Source organism: Nelumbo nucifera, chromosome 5, assembly GCF_055504915.1.
Source record: "Nelumbo nucifera cultivar China Antique chromosome 5, China Antique-T2T, whole genome shotgun sequence".
NCBI lineage: Eukaryota > Viridiplantae > Streptophyta > Magnoliopsida > Proteales > Nelumbonaceae > Nelumbo > Nelumbo nucifera.
The window spans coordinates 73,989,304-74,008,776 of NC_142653.1; the positions used below are offsets into that span (position 1 = coordinate 73,989,304).

General features: G+C 38.8%; 1 protein-coding gene across 2 annotated transcripts in view; it reads right to left on the bottom strand.

Moving 5' to 3' along the window:
- LOC104593978 (Protein kinase superfamily protein) overlaps positions 1-16,623 on the bottom strand; it is a 119,414-nt gene extending 102,791 nt beyond the window's left edge. The window contains exon 1 of one of the 2 annotated variants that reach the window (XM_088888480.1): positions 15,486-16,623. In XM_088888480.1, coding sequence (XP_088744606.1) covers positions 15,486-15,575 — 90 coding nt within the window. In that variant the 5' untranslated portion in view covers positions 15,576-16,623. Of the gene's footprint in view, positions 1-8,221; positions 10,569-15,485 lie in introns of those variants that run through there. The other variant, XM_010254103.3, reaches the window with a different exon arrangement.
- Positions 16,624-19,473: the final 2,850 nt, after the last annotated feature.

Sequence of the window (19,473 nt, forward strand, 5' to 3'; positions counted from 1 at the left end):
AATGCCCTTACATTCTCAACACTCCCCCTCAAGCTGAGCATAGATATTTTTCATGCCCAGCATGTTCAAATTGTGATTAGGATCAATTGAAGTTTCAACTGGTTTACAATCCAATTTCCCTACTTCCTGAAGTAAATCAAGAACATATTTCCTCTAAGAAATATAAATGCCCCTCTTTGACCTTGCGACCTCAATCCCTAGGAAATACCAAAGATTTCCAAGATCTTTAATTTCAAATTCAGTAGCAAGAAAAGACTTTAGTAATACAACTCCAAATATATCATTCCCTGTGATAACAATGTCATCAACATATACTATCAACATAGTCACTTTTCCATTCGCTCTCCTGATAAACAAGGTATGGTTAGTTTGAGGTTGAGAAAAGCCAATTTTTAAGATAGTTTTTCTGAATTTGTCAAACCAAGCTCTAGGGGACTGTTTAAGGCCATAAAGGAATTTCTTCAAACAACAAACCTTTCCTTTACTCCTAGGGACGTTCACTCCAGGTGGAAGTTCCATATAAACGTCTTCCTGAAGGTCGCCATTAAGGAATGCATCCATTTGATACAAGGGCCAAGAATAATGGGCAACAAGAGACATGATAACTCGAATTGAGTTCATCTTGGCTACTGGAGCAAAGGTTTCCTCATAATCAATGCCGTAAGATTAAGTGTACCATTTTGCCACAAGTCGAGCTTTATACCTTTCAATTTAGCCATCAGCTTTATGCTTCACTGTGTAAACTCACTTACACCCAATAGAAACATTGCCCACTGGAAGAGAAACAATTTCCCATATCGGATTTTTCTCAAGCTCCTCCATTTCCTAGTTCATAGCATCCTTCCAATGAGGGAACTGCACTGCCTCAATAATACTATGAGGGATAAAAACAGAAGCAATGGAAAAGATATAGGCACAATAAGAGGGAGATAAGGTATTATAAGAGACATAATTTGAGATACAATATTTAGCTCATGTCCTTTTTGCTTTCCGAACCGCAATAGGAAGGTTAAGGTTAGAAACCACACTAAGAGGCTCAGTAAACCCTAGAACCCTGGATGGCATACGGTTTATGAGATAGGTAGCAGTGAGAACAGCATCACCCCAAAATCTTGTGGGAACATGTGAGGCAAACAAAAGGCTCCTTGCAACTTCAACAATATGCCTATTTTTTCTTTCAGCAACTCCATTCTGTTCAAGGGTTCTAACACAGGAACTTTGATGAATGACTCCCATGTCAGAGAGATACAAGGATAAACTCTTCTCAAAACTCTTTTGCATTGCCAGATCTGAAAATCGTAATTCTGGTATCAAACTGAGTTAAAACAAATTCATGAAATTTCCTCACAAGTCTTGGAACTTCTTCACGAGATTTCATTAGGTATATCCAAGTGAATCTGGAAAAATCATCAATAAACAGGATGAAATATCTATAGCCCCCCATAGAAGATAAGTGGTAAGGCCCCCACACATCAGAGTGCACAATATTAAAAGGAAAAGAGGATCTTTTATTGCTCAAAGGGTAATTGTTTCTACAATGCTTTGATAACTAACAAGACTCACAATTAAGACTAGACACACTGACTCCCTTAAACAACTCAGGAAATAGATGACTTAAAGCAGAAAAAGGCAAATGACCCAAACGATAATGACTCAACATGATTCGACTAACAGACTCTGACAAGGTAGATCCAAAGGCAGTATTCTTAGGATAATCAAGGCATTGTCCAAGAGTGTCAAGCAAGTATATTCCATTCGCTTAATGGCCACCCCCAATCACCTTCCGAGACTCCAGATCCTGAAAAACACAGTGAGAGGGAAAAAAGGTTACACAACAATTCAATGACTTGGTTAAGCTACTTACAGATAACAAATTGGTATTTAATCTAGGTACATGAAGGGTGGAAGATAGGAGTAAGGAGTCCGTAGCCTTGATAGTTCCCTTGCCAGAAATAGAGGCAAGAAAGCCATCGGCTAAGGTGATTTTGTCACGACCAGGAAGCAAATCATATGAAACAAACAAAGTGGAAAGGTTGGTCATGTGATCAGAAGCACCTGAGTCTATGATCCAAGGGGTTTTAGGATTACCTGAGGTGGCTGCATGGTTAGCAGAAGCCCTTATACCTGAGTGAGCAAATGCAGTGGTGGCTGAATTTCCTGAAGGGTTGGATGATGAAGTCACTCCTTCAACTTTCATGGCTGCCAACTGTGCACAGGCAAACTCAACTTCAGCATCTGTACCCGTGGCTGCATTTGCACTCCCTATCTTCCTACTATCATTTTTCTTCTAGAATCGAACAAAAACAAGCCCGGGATGTAATTTCCAGCACTTGTCCTTAGTGTGCTTCGGCTTCTTGCAATATTCACAGACAACCTACTTCTTTCCAGTGCCACTAGGAGCCCCTATAACTCCTTTGGGTTTAACCCCCATATTTGCAAATGCATTAGTGCCAACTCCTTGAACCTGTACCTATCTTCCGCTTTCTTCACTGCTGACTAAGGCATATGCTTGTGATAATGAGACACTTTCCTTGGACAGAATATTTTGTTTTGTGATGTCATATTCAGGGTTTAGCCCAGTTAGGAACTCAAAAACCCTATTCCTTTCAACTAATTTCCTATAGGTTGCATCATTGAGAGTATCCCATGTCACAACCTCTATCAGATCAATTTCTTGCCACGGAGATTTCAAGGTTGAGAAATAAGCCACAAGGGATTTCTTCCCCTGTCTTAGATTCTTCACATCACTCCTTAGTTTATAGGCTCTGGCTACATTCAGTTTCTAGGAGTAGGTTTCTGCAATACTATCCCAAATTTCCTTAGCCGAGTTCATCCAGAGATAATGTTGGCTAATCTGTGGCTACATTGAATTCACGAGCCACCCAATCACGATGTAATTCTCTTGCACCCATTTCTCATAAGAGGGATTATCCTCTGGGGGAGCTTTCTTGCTCCCAGAGATAAACCCCCACTTTCCTCTACTACAAATATGAATTTTTACAGATTGTGACCAAACCAAATAGTTGGTTCCATCCAGTTTAACTGTGGTTACAGCCAACAAAGAATTAGTTGGGTTTCCTAAAGTATGTCTATGTTCAGCAGTACTCTTGCTCTCAATATCTGAGAAGTCCATTATGTAAAAGACTTCAATTAGGGTTTCGACAAGCCTCCACTAGTGTACTGATTTGATGAACTCAGATTAAGTTGAAACGGCAACAAACACAGCAACTCACAAACTCAGTTCAGTCCTAACAGCCGTGAGAACCAAGTTTGGTGGCAGCTCTTTCAAGAAGAAGGCCTGATTCAGCCTCCAAGAAACAACCAGCAGACCTCCAAACACTATGTATTCTTCGTTCCCAACAATAATTTCCCAAAGAGAGCAAAAATACAGTCCACAGTACTTAAGAGGCCTTTTTACAAACACTATGTATGCAGCAGTCAACACCCCACTGTTAACTACTAGGAATCACTTCAAGAGCACTCCGTATAGGTCCAAGAAGTAGCTGAACTGAAGTAGAGACTCGTACCATTGAGTCTAAACAAGTTTCGGCCACTTGGTAGTCCAACAAGATAAGAAAAATAACCCAGAAATCTCTGAGTCAAATCAGTCCAACATCAGCCGAACAGTAGAGCAAATATAGAGGGGTTTCGAGTACTTTAACAGCTCCCCAAATCAGAAAAATAACCCAACAGTAACTCAGCAATAACTGAAGCAACTTACAGTTGTATGAATCTCTGATTTGAACTTCAAATCAGGCCGAACAATCCTTCTCTCTGATTCTTCCTGGTCACCGAACTATTCTCCAAGTGAATAGAGTCTTAGGCACCCTCCAATGACCTCCAAGAATCAGGCGAATGAGTCTAAACTTCCAGTCCTAGAACACCCTCATGTAGTCGGCTCGACTATAACCACATGAGAGCCACGCCAAGCTCAGGCCTGCTCTGATACCAAGTTGAAAAACAGCCCTAGAAGTATGGGACTATGCAAGAAAACCAAAAAAACAAACAAGAGAAGATTAGAGAATGAGAGAGAGAGAGAGAGTTGCGGCAAGGAGGGTTAGAGAAAGAGAGGTTCGAACTAAACCTCCCTCTAACACTCTAATACACTTTTATTAAGTTAATCTTTGAGTAATTACAAGAGAGGTCCTTGGTTGGACAAGAAATTACAAAAAAGAACATAGAAGAGTATGGGCCCAGAATAAGGCCCATTACAGAGAAGAGCATAAAGATAACATAGAGTAACAGCCTATGGGCCATTCAGCCCATCTTCTCTACAGAGTTAATCCCTGGACTTATAAAATTTTCCTCAGCAAATTCCTCAAAGACTGCCCATAAATCTGACTTGATAATTTCCCAGCAATCTTGATAAAAGACCATAGTGAAACCATCCAGTCTAGGTGCTTTACCATTGAGAACACCGCTCCCCTTATTTCTTCTTGTTCAGAATCCCTTTTCAACCACCATGCCATTTCAAGTTCCAATCTTGACCAGTCTAAGCCTTCCTAACTAAATATAGTGTCCTCCTGTCTTTTATAAACTGTTTTAAAATGATTTATAATACAATTGGCAATCCCTTCCTGATCAATCACCATTTCTCCATTGACTTCCAGTTTCTCCACAAAGTTCTTCCGTCTTCTCTCATTGGCAAGTGCATGGAAATTTAGTATTTTCATCCCCTTCTTTCATCATTGATGTCTTGATTTTTGCCTCCAATAAGTCTCTTCTGAGTAAGACTTCTTCCAAATCCTTCAATGACCATCTTAGACTCCCATCTTCCTCTGTTAACACACCCTGACCTTCTCTCATCCGAAAGTTCAATTTGGGATATCACATTTAATTTCCTCTCCTCCACTATCGCAAAATGCACTCAATTCCACTCCTTGATTTTTCTCTTCAAGCTTTGTAATTTCCTATGAAGAGCTACTCCTTTCCCATTGAACTCCCTCCAACTCTTCATTCCACCACTCTTTCACCTTATTAAAAAAATCCAGGTGTGTTCACCACATATTTTCAAATCTAAATGGTCTAGGGCCACTTTCTTAGGTCCATGACCCAAAGTGACTCTTGGCAAGGCTCTAGAAGACAACCTTATCCAATGTTCTACCATTCAGAGTGAAAAACAAGTGTGTCCATGACCCAAAGTTAGACCAAGTGAAAATAGTCTATTGGAGAGGAAATTCTAACTCTCACCCATCAATAAATTCATTGAATTTCCTCATGCTTGCCGTGACCACTTGGTTGGAACTTTTAATATACTTAAATATGGTAGATAAATGTCAAGTTCCTTATTTTTTAAAGCAAATGATTAGGGTTCAAGTCTCTTAATTTATGTTTTCTTTCAAATATGTGCATACTTAAGTAATATGTACAATAAAGAGTCAAATCAACACAAGAAAAGAGGTGGACTAGTGGTAATTAAGTAATATATGTAAATTAGAGGTCACAGGTTCGAATCTCATTAACCATGTTTTAAAATTTCAATTATTTATGGACCAGGGCAGTTTCATGAAACCGGGACCGGTTCATTGGTTTTCCAATCAAACCATCTGGTTAGCTGGTTTTCACCGGATTTTAGAAAATATGGTTATTAGGTGTGATCGAACCGGTCAGGGTCCTGGGTCACAGTTCAACCGGTCCGACCAGCCAGTCTGGTCCAGTTTTCTAAAAACTGTAAAGAAAAGGTGGAAAAAGAGATCGCGGCTGGATGGTTTGGATATAAACAGTATCTCTGGTGAGGATGCAGATGACTTGGAGAGAGCATTCACAGACAAAAAAGTGTTCTGAGATCACATTGATAAAAAGGGTGGTAAGTTCACATTGATAAAAAGTGTTCTGAGCTCTCTTCCCATATATTTCTTGTCCTTGTTTAAGTCCATGCTAGTGTTGCAAAACAACTCTAAATACCTATCAAAGGGTGGTAAGCTCACATTAATAAAAATTGTTCTGAGCTCTCTTCCCATATATTTCTTGTCCTTGTTTAAGTCCCTGCTAGCATTGCAAAACAACTAGAGAAGAAAATGAAAACCCTTTCTTTGGGCTGGCTAGAGGAAAAGGTTTAAATTCCATTTGGTGAAGTCGAATATTGTATTCCAAACAAGGAATATGGTGGCCTTGGCATCTGGAATATCAAGAAAATCAACACATCCCTCCTCAGTAAATGGTGCTGGAGATTCAGCAAAGATAGAGAAAACCTTTGGAGAAGGATTATAGCAAGAAAATATAGTCTTTCAAGCTTTTGATGGTACTCGGGGCCTAGTTTCCCTCCTAGGGGGTGCAGTCTGGTGTGATATCCTAAAATCCCTTCAGGATTTCTTAAACATAATCAGATACAGGGTAGGCAAAGGCAAACAAATCAGATTCTGGTACAATAAATTGTGTGGGGACTTTACATTGAAAGAAAGGTTTCCCTCATTCTTTGATATAGCCCAAAACAAGGAAGCTGTGGTGCAGGAGTGCTTTGATCTGGTGAATGACAGAATACTTTGGGTCCCTACCTTTAGAAGGGACCTCAATGACTAGAAATTGGCCTGTTGGCAGATCTGTTAAACCTTATCCAAGGCATAAAGCCTAATTCCCAGCTGGAAGATGAAAGGGTTTGGTGCTGGGAGAAATCAAGCCAATTCTCAGTTCAATCCTTCTATGGCTCTCTCACCCACTGGCAGGGCATTGCTTTCCCCTGGGCTAGAATCTGGTGAGATAGGATTCAGTCCTCACAAAACCGTGCTCACACCATATTCACAGCCAATTGCAACCATGTATTGGGAATATCTCCATACTTGTATGTTTTTGTTCATGGGGAGATATTCCCAATGCACAGCTGCAAGTGGCTGTGAGGACAGTGTGAGCATGGTCCTGTGAGGACTGAATCCAAGTTCAAATCTGGTGCCCTCACATCCCATCTCTTGGTTTGGACTGCAGCCATCAATAGATGCTTAACTATAAACGAGCTGCTTCAAAGAGGAATGCCCCTTCCTAATTCTCTTTTCTCCTTGTGCAATAAAGCCCCAGAATTCTCAAACCAGCTTTCCATGCATTGTAGCTTCTCTCAGCAGCTATGGAGTATGGCTTTATCCTGTTTTGGGGTTCATTACTGCTTGCTGGAATCGTTACTTTAGCTGCTAAAGGGATGGTCTATCAAAGGTTTGAACAGAAGGGGAAAACTTCTATGGTCACTATGTAAGGAAAGGAAAGGAATAATTGTACTTTTGACAACAAATATTAGGCCCTAGAGGAAGTCAGAAATATTCTTGTAGTTGTGCTTTGTTCATGGCTGGGTGTACAAAGAATATTTCAGGGTGTCCAGATCATTTCTTTTTTGCAAGCTGGACCTTTCTATGGATGACTTTTCTTTGTTTTGTTTGTTCCCAATGTACAGGTTCTTATTGTACATAGGCTGATGTACTTTTGCTCTTTATAGCATAGTTGTCAAGGTGACGCCTAGGCGACAAGGTGCCCTTTGAGGCTCGCCACGCCTAATCACCAAGTAGTTTTGTACTACGTATTATAAAATACTTTTTTATTCTTTATTTTTTGACATTATAATTATAAAATAGGCACTATTAAACTAAAATATTCATTTTGTGTATTTATGTATTAATTTCTTTTTATTAATTTCTTGTTTTTTAGGGTTTAATCAATACAAACATTGCTAAACGCTGTATTGAACCCTCAAAGACTTTAAAATCTGAACCAATAAGTAAGGAAGAACTTAAAATTTTGTCTAATCAACACATCATCTTCATAAGGGTTCAGCTCCTATATTACTTTTTGTTTTCTTCTTTTCCTATAACAAAAATAAGGGTTCAGCTCCTATATTTTTTGAGTTTTCTTTTCCTTCTTCTTTTTCTTCTCATTAATATGTTGATTTCATATACTTTAACATGAACTCTATACTTTTATTATGAATAATTATTAGGGAAATATAGTTATGGTACCTAGGGAACTACCCTAGGATCTATGTTTTCTACATAAAAAAATCCATATAATTAAGACAATTAGGTGGGTAACATGTTAACAATTTCCAGAGATTACTACCTAGTAAACTATCACTTTCTGCTACAAGTTAGCCAAAAGAAAAGAGAAAAATTATATATTCTTATACAAATATGAACAAATAAAAGTTGCAGATTAGCAATGACAAGAACACTAAAATGATGTGAAATCGCAATACAAACAGAAAAAAAAAAAGAGGAAAACTAGTGCAAGGATTAAGAAAACTGACTTTGTCTAACTTCTCGAATGAGTCTGCCCTGCGCGGCACCCACCCTTTGATTGCTTTAGATGCAACTGATGTTAGCCAAGAAGGCCACCCTGCAGCAATCTGTTCCCCCTCAACACCATTAGGCATACTAACAATCCTTGAAATTGGTGGTTGTCCTCCATTTTCATCAATATCCGCAGTTTCCAATCTTTGATGTTGAGCTTTTGCAGGCCTCTCAACTACTGACTTTCTCTCTACTTCAACAGATAAAATTGGGTTGGAAACCGTATTCACTTGCTGTGCCAATTTTGATATCAATACTGTTCCATCCGAAGGTCCATTAGCCCCAGCATCAACCTCCACTGCAATGTCCTCTCTTTTTGATGGAGCAACCAACCGTTTTGAAGATTCTTTCTCCCTCTGGCTCTCGACACACTCATTTGCAGAGGTCCCTTTTGAGCAAATACAGCCCATAATCCCAACTCACAGGTAAATGCTGAAATCTTGCAATTATCTGCCCAATCTGTTTCTATTGATTGCAACAACCATTGGTTCATTAAGGACAGTGGTCCGCCAGCATTCTACCAGAACACTCGAATTCCCCAACCCTTGCAATCCCCAATCAAGTGAACATTTCCCTTCGTAATGTACAGATTCATAAACCTTCAGTACTCACCAGCCATTCAACATTGTTCTTTAAAATTTGAATACTCCAGTTACTCCTAGAAAATCAAAACCCAGCAGCTCCAAACATCCTTTAACTTAACCAGAGCATTGTTCATTAATCTAAAATTTCCAACATGAAAAAACAAAACCCCTAGACCCTCTTCAACCACCAATACTACTGTTATATCTCCTCACAATTCTGAACCTGAAGCATTGGATATAATTCGACTAATGCAATCAACTTTGATGCGCAATGGATAATACAATCCTAGAGAGAGAGAGAGAGACGTGGAGAAGATCCAAATTTCAAAAGTCTTAGAATGTCATGTCCTAAATGTGAAATCATCAAAAGCCCAGATCCCCCAATCAGACGAATTTTATTAAAACCAACCCAAATCATAAGCACTGCTGAGACTCTAAATTCCTACAACTGCAAAGAAGGGAAAAATAATAAAGAAAAGATCAGGAACCCGAAGAGAGTCCAACCCCAGACCAGAAATCCAACATTAAACACAAGAATCGAATCGAAATCCAAACTTGAGGCAGGAAATCTGGCCGAGGGAGGACTTCAACGGCGTTCCGGGAAGGTGAATCTTTTTGTTTCTCAACTTGTTAAAAGCATTAAAACAGAATGTTTCTATTTTTTTGTATAAATCGAAGAAAGAGAGGGGAAATAACAGAAACAATGAAGAATTTTCATAAAAAAATATAAAAAATATATTATTTCCTTTATTTTCTTGATTTGAAATGTGGGTTGTCACAGACAAGGGAGAGGACCAAAGTGAGGATTTTTCGGATCCCAGAAGGCCTAAAGTTGCGAGTGGCCGAGAAATTTTGGGATTGGACAGGGTGTTAAGCCTTGCTGACCTAGTTCGCTCACTCGCTCTCTTTCCCCGCCTCCCCCCCCCCCCCCGGCCCTTTTACTTCTGTCTTCCTTCCTTCTTTTAAGTCTTTCCTTTCCGGCTTTCTCTTTCCTTGTTAGACAGAGACCATGAGAATGAGAGAGAGAGATAGAGAAAAAGAAAGAGAAGGAGAGTGAGCGCTTTGAAAGAGAAAGTTTGTAGAGAGAGGTGCAGAGAACAACGACCTTCCCGTGGGGGAAGGACTCGGGGAGGAAAGTTGCAAGAATCTGTGAGACAATGTTTAATTACACTCGGACGCCGCACGAGTGGACTGCGTCCAATCCACCATTCCAACTCCGAACGTCTCACGTCTGGGCGCTCGTTCTCTGACTTGGGCTTGCATAATTGTTATATTCTTGCCACGTGGCATCCTGGTCCGTTAAATTCAAATTTGGGTCTCACGGTATGTATATTCTTAGCCCTACAGTTCAGGTAGTTGCCAGTTTTTTAGAATTGATGCCAATAGTGCGGGTATTGGTGTTTAAAGTGGAGGTATTTGACATTTTGAATTGTTATAGTTTTTGTTTATAATGTCTTTTGTGATGAATCGTTGACAAGACCAAGTCGAGAATGACAACAAATCTATTTTGTAGGGCTATTTGTTGAATCTGTTTTCACGAAAATGACTTCTGAGATGGCATTGGCCGGTTGGCCCCTGCCCCCCTGCCCCCCTGCCTTTCTAAAAAGTAAGGAAAAAAAATTGTTTTGACTAAACTTCGTCAATAAGTCAGCTCTAAAGAATCAAGGGTAAGTTGACTGCATTTAACTTTAGAATTTTGAATTCAACGTAAACCTACAATAATTCAAAATTATAAACACCTTCACCTATAACACCCATATCTGCTCATGAATTGACATTAATTCCGAGCTGACACCTACTCTAACTGTACAGTGGAGTTAAGATTTTTGGGGGTGGTAAATACCCCAAAAACCAATGCATTGAAACATTCAGCCAAGTATTCATGGACCATTGTGTACAATTGTTTTTGCATTAGTCATCTTCCATGTCATAAAGTATAGGCAATCTCATTATTAAATAAAAAAAAAAAACACTAGAATTCTTGAAACCAAAAAAAAAAAAAAAAACTAGAACTCAGGTCCAAAACCAACCCAACTTTTATCCACCAGCTCTTAATTAGTAATCAATTAGGATTTCTTCCATGCTAAATATGCACTTTTCCCATTGTTTATATAAATTTGATGTAACTCACACATAATCTGAAGTTTCAATGATTAATACTTTTTTTCAGTTCTGAGACCGTTACATCCAATATTCTCATTGAAGTGATGCCAATGATTGGGTACTGATATATAACAGATAAAAAAAGAAAAACTCTATGATATCGAAAATATATGGTATGGAAAGAGTTTTGACTAATTCACCTATGAATTTTGATAAATAACACATGAATCATTATCACGTTTATGATTCTAGTTTATTAGCCAATTATTTTTTTTGATATCATATCTTTTTCATATTATAGTCGAACCCAAAAAAAAAGTGCAAAAGGCACAACAAATTATTTAGTGCTCAATGCCCTTGAACACATCATCACCCTGGGCAATAATAAGGAGGTTGGACCACTCTTCTTGAAAGATGATATGACAATTGATATCAGTTTTCCTACTCCATAGAAACCACCGTCGAAGTTCAATCCACTGCTCCCAAGTAGCGTCTGCCTCAGACATTCCTACCCACTGAATAAGCATCTTACAATCTGGCTATTTCCCTCTTTTCAAAACTCTTCAATCCAGGATGGCTATCAGGTGAGGAAGAATGGCTCCCAATTTTTTTTTAATTAGTACAGATACATGTAAAACAGGATGGAGAGCCTACACTCATTCCGTAACTTCAATCTACAAGCAACCTTACTTGCATGTTCTAGTACCTTGAATGGTCCATAATAATGAGCAACCAACTTCTATGACCGATGGGCTATCACCAAACTCTGTCGGTAAGGTTGGAGGCGCAAATAAGCAAAGCCTCCAACTAAGAACTCGCATTCAGTGTGGCCAAAGTCCGCAATCTTCTTCATTCTAGCTTGAGCCTAGGACAAATTAATTTTTTTCAACTAAGTTAGAGCATGAACCTAGGCCTGCAACTAAGTTGAGCCTAGGACAAATTAATTTGCCTGTACGAGGCCTAAATGAGATAACAGTAGACTGAAAGTCTTTCAAATGGTCTCTGCAATATCGATACGCCCGATATGCCGGTAGGGGTGTATCGAGCGTTTCGATACTTGTTTTTTGTTCAGGGGAACCAGTCTAGAACCCCTCCATCCCCTGAACCGGTCAGACCCCCGATACACCCACTGTAGGGGCGTATCAGAAGGGTCCTGAAACGATACGTATCGGCCGATACGTAACAATACTTTGAACCTTGATTTGTAAATCTTTGGCCATTTGAATACATTCTCAGAAAGCGTGAACCTCTGAGATATCCGGATCAGATAAAGGAAAGTTAACCACTCTACCAAATAAGAACTTACCTTTATGGTCCCTCAGAATAATCCCCAAACCAGAGTGAGAGTGGTTATGAGCTCCATCCACATTGATTTTAATGAAAGGTTTGGGTAGGGGGGCACCAAGAAATTTTTGGGGAGATCATGACTGAATTCGACAATTGATTTAAAACTTGGCTCAATTTCACATTGGTCAATTCTTCAATTTGGGTGTTGGTCGCAGCAATTATCGAAGAAGGCCTAAAATGAGAATTCTCCAACGCTACTTTACATCTTACCTTCCAATAGTGTCAAAGGATAATAGAAAATTTACTAAACGCACTGAGATCATTATCTGGAGTTACATTGATTTTATCCCACCAAAAGGAAATCCAATCCTTAACTCCTTTATGTGGCCACTCCTCAACTCCAAGTGATAAGCATGATCCAAACCAGACTAGGCGAAGGAAATGACAGTGAATAAATAGGTGATCCAAATCTTCCTCCACTTTAGAACAAAAAGGGGCATAGATTGTCAATCTTCTTTGCATACTTGGAGAGAACTCCTTTCAGAGGAAGAATTTGGGCGAAGAACTCTCCAAACAAAGATGTGAATACGTGGCGAAAGTTCATTGAAAGCCCAGAATTCTTTCCAAGAAATGTTTGGGGCTGCACTCAAATTATAAGAAGAATCAGCATACTCCCCATTCAGTAATCTATATGCGGAAGAACCTGGAGAAACAACCATTGGGGGTGAAAGCCTAGATAATCGTATCCTGGTGGGCAAGAGGATTAGCCGGAATCTCAATATTAAGAATGCTTTGAGCAATAACAGGATCGAATTTCGAGCAAATCAAATCCGATCTCCACTTACCTGAGTCTAAGTCAATCAGATCTGCAACTTTACCATTGGACTGAGAATTATCTTTGTTAAGGATGAAGTTTGGGACCCACGGATCATTGAAGATGTTTGTGTCCCATCCGTTTGGTTTTGTGAATTTTTTCCACCCTTGGAGATAGATATGAGCCTGACTGCTTTTGAAATCCCACCAAAAAATCCCGTGCAACTGAATTGATTTGGGAACAGATTGAATGAGGGAGGGGATTTGAAGCCATGAAGTAAGATGGAATAGAAGTAATTGTTGATTTAATAAGCACCTCTCTTCCTGCATGTGATAGACAATCAGTCTTCCACTTACTTAGCTTTTGCTTACAATTTTCAATGACAAAGTTCCGAGTGCTCTTTTGGCCTTCATGTTTCAACAGCAGGGCACCAAGATAGGTGTCATGAGTTTTCATAGTGGAAACCCCAAGAAATTTGAAGATATCATTCCTCCTCCGTCTGTGGACATTTTTACTAAAATAAATAGCTGACTTTTCAAAATTAATTCTTTGACCTGAAGCACCCCCAAATCTGAAAAGAATATCTCTTATAGTCGAAATTTCAGAGATGGAACATTTACCAACAATAAGGATATCATCTGCAAAGAAAAGATTATTTAATTTTGGACAATTCCTTGCAATCTTGAAACCTTGTAGCAAACCACCATTCAATTTGTGTAGAAGCATTCAAGAGAGAATATCCATATATAAGATGAAAAGATATGGAGATAAAGGACACCCCTGTCTTAAACCTCTTTCTGGTCTGGATGGGTTTCCCATTTTACCATTTATCAAGATAGAGTAAGAAGCAGAGGTAATACAAGCACGGATAAGAGAGATGAAGTTTGGAGAGAATCCCCATTGTAGAATGCTCCATAAGAGAAAGCTCCACTCAACTCTATCATATGCTTTGGCTAAGTCCACTTTCAACAAGAAGCTACCAACCCTATCTTTTTTTTACATAGAATGGATGATTTCTGAAGCCAAAATTCTATTATCATGAATTTGTCTCCCAGGGGAAAATGCATTCTGATAAGGTATAATGAGAGAATCCATAATATGTTTCAAACGTGAAGCAATGATCTTAGCAATTACCTTGTAAGGGACGTTAGTCAAACCAATAGGACGGAGGTCAGATTCAAACTCCACATTCTCTTTTTTTGGGATGAGAACTAGGGTAGTCTCATTAACTTCAGCAATCAACTCTGGTGTTCTGAAGACTTCTTGAACAAATTGGACAAGATCATTACCCACAATGTCCCAACAGGATTGGAAAAAGAGAGCATGAACTCCATCCGGTCCTAGGGCTTTGAGAGGACCGATTGAGAATAAAGCTATTTTGACTTCTTCATGAGATGGGATGTTGCAGAATGCAGAGAGTTTAATTCATCGACTTTGTGATTTGAGAAGGAATAAGATGGGCATCAAAATTACTGAAATCTGGAATATCAGAGGTAAAGAGATTGACAAAATAGGAATTGATCAAATCGTTAATTTCCTTATCATCCGACGTCCAGTTTCCATGGTTGTCTTTCAACCACCCTATATAATTACTTCTCTTCTTGTTGGTTGCTATCAGATGGAAAAACTTGGTCTGTCTGTCGCCATTCTGCAGTCAATCCACCTTATCCCTCTGTTTCCAATACATTTCTTGGATCTCTAAAAGATGTTCCAATTCACTCCGGAGCCTCATTTCCTCGTTGACATCGTACTGAACAATAGACAGAGCTTTCTCAATTTCAGAAATTTGACTAAAATGTCGAACTGCCGAGGAGATGATTAAAATGTCTCACAATAGACAGAGCCTCATTTCTCAATTTCTCAACCACCCTATATAATTATTTGGCTTGAATTTTTTGAGGAGATGATTAAAATGTCGAACTGCCGAGGTGCTCCCCCCACCCCTGCAGTTCCAAGATAGGGTGTTCACTGCACCTGTGGTGGCACATTTTGGCCTGCCACCTCAGTCAAAACAATGGAAGAGTCAGAACTCAATACTTTTAAATGATGAATTTCACATCGAAGTCGGGCCTTTTTCTTCAAACTCCCATGATCAGAGCTTTTGGACACGGGAGAGAGCTAAATAACATCTTCACTGGCAGACTTTCTCTTCAAAGCTCGGTCCAAAAATTTCTCCATCGTGCAAGAAGGATCTGATTTGACAGTCATATTTCCATGAAGAGAGGAAATAGACCTGCCATCCAAATTTTGAAGATGAAGAGTTTCATTTTCATTATCACCTACAGTTGTTAAACTGGGACCAACATGATAACCAAGATCCATGTTCATGCACATTTCGGATGAATTTGGCACCACAGAGGAAGTTGGGGGTTATTAGATTCCAGAAATGATTACCATGCTTAGGTAATAAATTTGGAGAGGTAGGATTCTTACCTGATTTGTCGAAATCACTACCGAGATTATCGGAGAGAAAACCACCTTCCATCGAACAGTCATTCTGTCTTTTTGACTTCCTACTCTCATAACCGTCCCGATCAGAGTTCGTCGGCGATTAATTCATCCCCGTCCCTATTATTCTTTGATTGGGACTTCGAAGATAGAGGACTGCGAATACTTTCTGCAACTCGTGTGGTATCTAAAGCCTTAATTTTCCCCTCAATTGTTTCATTAGAACAAGCATCAATGGATGACCGGAGACGGTGTTGAAGTCTACATCCTTGCACTTCAATGTCAATTCGAGCGCAGAAAGAGCAAAACCTGGGTAGTCTTTCATACTGAACCTGCACTTGAATGACTTCTCCATTTAATAATTTGTAGGGAATAGATTACGGTAGAGATTCTGTAATATCCATCTGAATTTTAAGCCAAGAAATTGACCCCATTTCTTCACATCTTCCGGTGACGGCTTAAATGGTTTCCCCAACACCGATCCCACATTACAGGCAACATTCGCATGCAGGTACGCCACCGGGAGATCAAGTAAATGCACCCAGAGATCAGCATGAGAGAAACTATAAGAAGACGGTTGTTTCTTAGGATCAACTTTCTATAAAATAAGAAGATCATCCTCAAAAAGCCATGACCCCTTCTTGAGTATTTGGTCTCTCTCGAAGGAACTTGGGAACTTGATGAGATATGAATCTGTTCTGAAATCCACAATTGCAGAATTTGCAACTTTCCAAGCCTTTGTGATCATTTCTTTCAGCCCAACAGTCTTTACTGGTTTGTCCGTGAAAACCTTGAACACCAGACTGCATTGCCATGCATTCCCATCAGAAGAATCTTCTTCTTTTGCTTCGATAGGTGTATTAGGATGCGGTAAAAGAAGCTTTGATATTTCATTCAAGAGATTTTTGCCCACCATGAAACAATGATATTCAAGAGCAGGGGAGATTTAGGGAGACCTGCTCGACAGCAGGAGGGAAGCCTGCCTAACAGCAGGAGGGTCAACGTGGGTGGAGGTCTACCATAGACAATTTCAAATGGGGTAGACTTTGCTGCAAACTAGTATGTAGTATTAATGTAGCACCACTCTACCAATGCCAACCACTTTGACCATGAGCCCAGTTTGGCACCAGCAAACCACCTCAAATATGCCTCCAAAATCCAGTTTAACACCAATTTGCCCGTTTGTCTAGGGATAGTAGGAAAAACTCATTCTCAGTGTGGTACCATATAATTTGAACAACTCTTGCCAAAAGGAACTTGTGAAGGTAGTGTCTCTATCACTCACAATTCCCCTAACATCCCATGGAGTCTAAATATTCTATCCATGTAGACCTGGGTGACATCTCATGTAGTGTAACGGTGAGAGAGAGCAACAAAGTGCTTGTACTTGGAGAGCCTATCCACTACCACCATGACCACCGTCTTTTTACGTGAAGGAATGAGACCTTTGATAAACTCCATTGAGACTTTGGACCAGACCCTTTCTAACAGCCATAAAGGTTGCAATAGCCCAAGTAATGGCACATTTTCATATTTATTTTGTTGATATAAGTGGTGTGGTAAGACTGAGTGTGGTGGTCTCCTTGAAGGGTGAAGAAAGGTTGAGGGGTATCAGGTAACGAAGATGAGCAAGGGTCTCTAAATTAATGGAATCGTCCCTTGGTTATGATTTATTCTCCTTTTTATAAGTGTAGATCCCGAGGCCCTAAGGGGAAGGTTCCAAAATGAGCCCAATGTCAGTTGTCAATAAGACACCACTGGGGTTTGCCACATGTCAAGCGAGATCTTTCTTGGAGGAATTTGTGGAATATAGAGTTTGGAGTCGCCACCTAAATTTTTTAAATTGGAAATTTATGAAAACCCAGGATTTTTCAAGAAAAACATTTTGTTTTCTTGATGACTAATTGCCCAATGGGGATGAGATTCTTAGGGTCCAGGGACCAAGGTATGGTGTGGGAAGGTGTTAGGCACCCCACACATGCCCAGTTAAACTGGCCTCTACTTCACCAATGTTCCAAGGAAACTTTCATAATTTTTGAGCTTAGAAATAAAACACAAACTAAAATAAGCAATTGAAATCTAGAAAGAAAAGAGGAAGTTCTAAGCATTTAATCAATTAACTAAGAGATGCATTTGAACTATAAGAATGATAACAATGGAGTGGGTTAATAAATTAACAAGCTAGTTATTTGCCAAGAAAAAAAAAAGAACTGAAAATTGTGACTAATGAGTGACTAATGGACGAAACCTACTATATGCCATGGAGATATGAAACGTTAAATGCAAAATCTATAAGCTAGCAATAAATTATACATGGATAATAGTGCTAGGACTAAAGCAACTAAGAATTAATTGACAAATGACCCTATTTAAATCATAAAAGGAATGTTGAAAAAGCATTGTCAAGTTCTAAACTAATGCTAAAAAGTACTAGCTAAATGGAAGAAGAAAATTAATCATATTATGATAACAGCTTAAAAGAACATTATGAGCAAAATCATAAATTTGCAAATGATATTTAATTAATTAAAATTAAGAAAACCTAATTCTGATTCTAACACAAATAAATTAACTATGAATACAAAGTAGAAACTTAAATATGCAAGGTACGGATGTGGTATGACAAGCCTGGGTTATGCAAACTATTCTACACTAATTCAAAGATAACAAGGTACGGATGGAACTACTTAAATATGCAAATGCAAATGTAGGAAGCTAATTAGACAAATGGGATAATGCTAATGAAATTTAAAATAAAAGAGGTACCCACTTAAATGATTGATTAGAAAAAGGCCGAATTTAATTCTCTAAGAAAAACATGAAACACAACTATTCTAATGCAATTTTAAAAAAATGTTAGTAGATGTTTCTTAGATAATTAATTAGGAAATGATTAACGTGAAATTCTGATGATTCCAATAGAAGGAATTTAGGCTTAAAAGTGAAAATAATGAAATAAAAGCAAAAAAAAAAATGCATGCAAATGATTGTTAGACTAAACAAAGAGCACTCTAAGGGTGGGATTTTCGTCTTCGGACAACTAATAAACTAATCCTACTCGATTACTTTGAAAGAAGCAAAAGCTTTTTTAAAATAGAATGGAAGCAACAAACCTATATGACAAAAATAATATAATAATAATAATAATAATAATAATAATAATAAAAGAATGGAAGTAGAGAACGGCATACCTTAATAGTTGGCTTCACAAAGTAGGAGTTACCCCTTCCATTTTATCATTACATTGAATAGCTTCCCTTAATAACTCCGACCTTGACAGCTGCCCTTGTTATGTTCTCCATGAGGCCTTTGAAATCTCGAGAGACTCCTTGGTTTCAAGATGAACTCTCAGTTATTTGGGAGGTTAATGACAAGATTTTGTAGCCCAAAATGTGAGAAAATATATTGGATGACTGTAACTTTTCTGCAACAAGATTTTTGCTTCAAGAATGCTTCATGCTTTTTTCTTGAATTGAGGCATGATATAAGTGTGGCTATCCAACCCGGAGGGGGGAGACGGATTTGGATATGGAGTTTGGAGTCGCCATCTAAATTTTTGGAATTGGAAATTTAGGAAAACTCGGGATTTTTCATGAAAAACATTTTGTTTTTTAGTGACTTGTTGCCCAATGGGGATGAGATTCTTTGGGTCCGGGGATCAAGGTACAGTGTGGGAAGGTGTAAAGAACACCACACCTGCCCAGTTAAACCAGCCTCTACCTCACTAAAGTTCCAAGAAAAATTTAACAATTTTGGGCTTGAATTATTTGTTGAAATGAACACGCATTCACTAAACATAATAAAACAAACACAAAATTAAATGAAACATTAAGACAAAGTAACATGAAAAAAAAAGCTAGAAAAGTAATGGACTAGCTAAGGGATAAACTGAATTGCAACAAAAAAAATAACTATGGAAACTAGTAAACAAGTGATGAGTTGAACTACATTAAAAAGAGTCAAGAATCCAATT